At 43.7% G+C, this 5,607-nt stretch overlaps 1 protein-coding gene across 1 annotated transcript; it reads right to left on the minus strand.

Annotated features, from left to right (window-relative positions):
• Nucleotides 1-499: 499 nt before the first annotated feature.
• On the minus strand, nucleotides 500-1,695 carry LOC147462119 (uncharacterized). Its single transcript, XM_086502673.1, has one exon. It carries the CDS (start codon nucleotides 1,604-1,606, stop codon nucleotides 1,187-1,189), a length of 420 nt encoding a protein of 139 aa, XP_086358799.1. The 5' UTR covers nucleotides 1,607-1,695; the 3' UTR covers nucleotides 500-1,186.
• Nucleotides 1,696-5,607: the final 3,912 nt, after the last annotated feature.

Here is a 5,607-nt window from a genome sequence, read left to right on the forward strand (position 1 = left end):
GGAGCCTTTTGATGTTGCCCTTATCCATAGTAAAAGGAAAGGGAGTATCCTTAAGAAGACTTAAGCCATGCGAACACTTCACCACTCAAGATATTCCCACTAGAAATACAAAACGTGGAAAACCTTGGATAGAAGATACACAGAGAATTGATGGAAAAACATTGGACCTCAACTTGCTCTCTATATTGCCATGATGCTTTTGCATTTTTTAGCGGTCTGGGCATTCTTGCGTGGCAATCGCAATCGAACCTATGACTCGTGTCATGGACTTCGAATGCTCAACCAATTGGGCTAGCTCCCGTCTACATATTGCCATGATGTTTAATCCTGCAACTTCCTACCATAGTTGAGGTAATCAATCAAGAAAAATATTGAGGTGGAGAAAAAAGATAAACCGTTGGTCAAATTAAAATATGTCGAAACTCCACCTGGGTCATTTTCTGATTCAAACATTTAAACTAGAGCATTATGTTGACATGAAAAATGATGGGTGCCAAGATGGAAAAAAAAAAGGATTAAAAGCCTCTCATTTTCAAGCTTTTTTTTTAACCTTGAATTACGACCTCATTTTTTACACCGAGGAGCTTACAACTACGACCATTGGCCGAAACTCGGAACAAACCCCTGTTTGGAGGACTAGTGTTGAAGGTGAACTTTTGCTTAGATAAATGGCAAAGCTATATCAAGGGAGTGATGCTCTTGAGGTTCCTACAACCTGTTATCTTAAGAAATTGAGGATATAGGTTGTCCAAAGGATGTCTTGAAAGAATAATTGAGGATACAAGTTTTCAAAGGAGGTATAGATAAGAAGCTAGTGGTATTTTACAGTTTATGGAAAGTTGATGCTCCATAGATAATGCAAGGTGCATTATTGGAGGCTAGTTTGGCAGAACTAGGAAGCTTAGACAATGTACACATTGTGAAAGAAACAAGCACATGAGTGGTTTTTGGAGAGGGTGTTGCGACGAGCTTGGGTGAAACTCATCGCAACGAGCACCGCGACAAGTTTGTGGGCGACTTCTTGTTATAAGAGGTGTGACATAACCATGAAACATAGACATTTGTCAAATTTTTTTGTGATCTTGGTTATATCCTAGACCAAGTTGGTTCAAATTTGAAGAGCAAGTGGGAAGTGAGCATTGCCAGAGTTGGGTAGAAGGCTAAGGGAAGTGATTACGTTGAGAGTTCAAACCTCATCGACTTTACTCCCAAGCCGAGAGTTGGGGGCCGTGTGCTCAACTGGTGGACTCATGACTTTGGCGGGGACGGCCAGCGTGTGAGCGGCCGCTTCGCCTGGGAACAAGACAAGCGTGGCGCCTTGCAAGGGTTGCAGTTGCAGAGAGGGGCCAACCAGCGAGGATGCGCCTGGGTTCGAAACCGGCAGCTGGCGTGCAGCAGAGGCAGCAGCGGGGGTGCCTCCAAGGGCAGCTCGCGCGATCATTTTGATGATGGCGAGCCAGGCGCAGCAAAAGAGAGCGAGGCCAAGCACCACGGCGGCAGCGAGCAGAAAGCTGATGAGATAAGGCGGGCGATGGGCTGCGCAGCCCTCCAGCACGGTACACGCTGTGGAAGAGCTGGGCGCAACAGCAAGATTGCGTGCTACCATTTTGGACTTTGCCCCCGGCAGTGGCTTCCGCACCTTATTACGCGCGCATCTCCCTTGCTTGCGTGCCACAGCAAAATGTCACTTCGGCCCCCGTAGCTGTGACTTGGCGTTCAAGTTTGGTAGCCCCACACTCCTTACAGAATATGTATGGGTTTTTAATCTCTCGTTCCTTTCACAACTAAAGAACACGGGCCCTCCGGTGATGGGATCCGCGGAGAAGAATTCCAGGCACAGGAGCAGAGACGCGCGGCGCCGTTTGATTTGGGAAAAGTAAACACAAACAAAATTTGTAAACTCAGACATTCACAAAATAAACTCAAACAACCGTAAGTAAATGTAAACACACCCACTTTTCAACAAAATGCATGCGCATGCCCGGTTAAGGCATTCGACTGCCGCAGTACCCATCCGAGTTCGAAACTAGAGGGCGGAGACTCGTCGCCAATTAATTGTTGCCATCGGATCTCCTCGAGATTCACACGCTCAATTGTCTGCCGTTGATCCCATGATGGGGTCTTCATTAAAGACCGCGTGCCATTTAGTCATGAGGGTCCCCATCTATTTACTCTATTATGGCAAGCCTTATTCAGGCTTGCCAGGTGGTTGCAAATGGGAGAGCCGATGTGTGTGTGAACCAAGAACTGCAACGTGAGAGTTGCAGGCTAGACCACCATCAGGATGGTACGTGAGGCAAGACAGAGAGGCGGGAGAAGATGGAAAATGCGGACAAAGGAGAGAGAGAGAGAGAGAGAGAGAGAGAGAGAGAGAGAGAGAGAGAGAGAAGCCAAGAGGCTCAAAGTGAGGTGCGAGATGATGTTGAAATTCCGAAGTAGGATCAGGCATGTCTCATGTGGTGAATGGCTATGAGGGGGTGCTGAAGAGTCGTCAAAGGGCAGTTGAAGAGTAGACAGAGAGAGAGTGAACGTGCTCTGCAACCCCTAGCATTGAGGTTGATGTCCTATTGTGCCATGTGTGCATTCTCCACACCTCATGAAGGCTTGGTCCCTCTAATGCTACTCGCGATCTTTCTCTCAATCGGCTTGTGATGACATTCATTGTTCTTTATCATCACCCAACACCAATAGTGAGGCCCTCTGATAGTTTGCACCACCCCACCCTAACCACTCTAAGCAACTACATATGCCTTTCGCTAGTAGAGCTAGAGCTCCAACCTATAGCTCGTGACGCACTACAAGCTCTATATATTGAGCAACTAAAGTTTGTAATGATCCAGTTTGCAATAAGGGCCACAACAATGAGATTGGGGCCAGTTTGGAGTATATTGAGATTGCAGCAAAAATGGATGGCCAATAAAAATGGGATTTATGCTTACGCCTAGTTCCCTCTCTCTCTCTCTCTCTCTCTCTCTCTCTCACACACACACACACACACACACACACACACACACACCTCTTTTATAGCGAGAACTGAGTAGTTTTCAAGAGTACTTTTGTCCATTCCGATGAATTTAAGTATATGCTTGCTCTATCTCTCCTCTCGGGTGCGAAGGGGAAGAACGAGTCAAGTACTCTCTCTCTCTCTCTCTCTCTCTCTCTCTCTCTCTCTCTCTCTCTCTCTCTCTCTCTCTCTCTCCTCTCTCCTCTGGGCTGTCCACTAGGAAATATGTAAAATAGCATGTGAGAACAAAATAAGAAATTTATAATTAGGTACATTTACATAAAAATGTACTTACATAAAGGAGATTTTTTAATTGAGAAAGTGAAAATTTTCATACATAAGGGATAGTTTTTTAACAAAAATGCATATATAAGGGGTACATATAATACTTGAAAATATACGGATAAGGGATTATTTAAATACCTCTTGTTTATACTTGCTATATGCTATTTTTACATAGTGGACTCCCCAGACTCTCTCTCTACCACCGAATGACATCACTACCTCTCACATTACACCAAGCCTGTGTATGTGTGTGTATGTGTGTGTGTGTGTGTGTGTTTGTTCAATTGAGCAGTTATGGTTCAAGCATGTGCAGAAAATAACTTGAGAGTTCTTTTGTGTTGGGGTTGCTTAAAGAAGCTGCGTAAAGTGTTAATTGTTTCCCTATCTTTCTATATGCATGAAATATGAGATATTTATCATTTCCCAATAAATAGGAAGTTTTCCCTTTGCCATTACATCATATTATCTTGTGACATTGGGGTGTGCAGGCCGATGGAAAGCACCAAGGCTCAACATCCTAATGCAAGAGAAATTTTGTATTATAGTAGAAGATTTCAATGTTGTTCATGGCATCTCCATGGATGCTGCCGACCCCAAACTAGTGAAGGGAGATACCAACAGAATGGTGATGCAAGGTCACAAGGAAAGGACATCCAAACATACCAATTGCTAGTAAGATAATCATAATGGCACATGATAATTAGTAAACCAGTATAAGAAGAAAATATTGGTATGCTAGTTAGCATATTGTGAATGCTACTTAGCATATTGTGTATCATGCTGATTCTGCTGGTACCAAAATAAAGTTAGTTTGGCCTCCCAACATGGATCGTGATCCGTGTTCCTCTGAGACATAATGAAAGCAAAATTTCACCATAGATAGAGATAGTCTCCAGGACCCTGGTGGTCTTTTCAAAATTGAAATTGGACTTGAATTGTGGATGTTACGAGCAAAATTGTGAAGTTATTAAAAGTGTCAGATAAAATTTTGTTAATTGTAAGCTTGAACTAACAAGAATGGCTGTAAACTCATAGCCATCAAGCATTTTTTGACAGGTTACAAGTGCCAGAGAGTACGGACCAACAAGTAAGACAAATCGGGGAATACCAGTTAGCCAATGAGGTAACAAGGTTTGGGTTTTGTAAGATCACTTCTTCATGTATTTGTGATTAGGAAGATTGTACCAGAATAGGGATCCCAGTGTAAGAGACCAAGTGAGCAACCACTCAATTGAAGGTAATGAATCAAGATCCACTGCATCCTCTAGAAGCCATCTTAGAGGAAAGTTTCTATGATACTTCATCAAAAAGATCATACACCATAATGGATGAGGAATTCAACAAGGTGAACTTTAAGGAAGGAACTTCCACGGGGGCAGGTCCTTCTCAACCCGCATCAGACGTCAAACTATTGTATCTAAACTTTCAATTTGAGAACAAGCTTAAAGCCAAAATCTATGAGGACGGAATGGACCGCTACTTTGTTAAGTTGGAAAACAAGCCAAGCGAGTTCAAAGACCTTGTAGATGTGGACTATAACAGAGACAAATACTTTGATTAGGAAGGAATGATGTACCTAATTGTACACAACCCCTTTATTGTGGACAAATGGGGATTGATTGGCACCAAGGACAAGGTAGATGAGGAGTTAGTGGATGAACCACCCATGTTGGACAAGAAAAACACTGTGCTCAGGCGCACTAACGAGATGAAGCGGTTTAATACAGAAAACACTTACATAGGGCTATATAAGTTCAATAATGGAGAACAGACACTCTATTATTGATGTGATGAACCCTGCATGGAGGAACTGACCGACCACAAGAGACTATATGTTTTTACATGCACAGAGGGGAGAAGTATCCAAGTGGTCATGATGGATAAGCACGGCCGTAAATACTCTCCTATAGACCGTAAGGAGCTAGAGTGGTATACATACTTTTGTGGACCACTCCACCAATATTATGTAAACCTCGAGGAAGTTAAACCCACGACGACTCAAACGAGATCAGAAACTGGATATGTGAGTCCAGTAAGAACGAGAGTGGAAGATTCATTTGGGCACCAACGAATCTCGAATGCAGGACCCCTGGATCAATGGGGTCTAGGGTTTCTTTGAACGCACACAGGGGCAATGAAGCACCTAATTTGTCTTACGCAACTAGAACCCCTCCGGCTATTACACGAGATCGAGCAGAACGGCCGGATGAAAGAATGGTAAAGAGGACACCGATTGTAGTGCCAAGGGGAGAATACAAAACTAGAGAGACCATATCAGGAGGACCGGGGATGGTTATGATGGTTACAAAGACTAGACA

The sequence above is a fragment of the Adiantum capillus-veneris genome, chromosome 3, assembly GCF_014529385.1.
Source record: "Adiantum capillus-veneris isolate H3 chromosome 3, ASM1452938v2, whole genome shotgun sequence".
NCBI lineage: Eukaryota > Viridiplantae > Streptophyta > Polypodiopsida > Polypodiales > Pteridaceae > Adiantum > Adiantum capillus-veneris.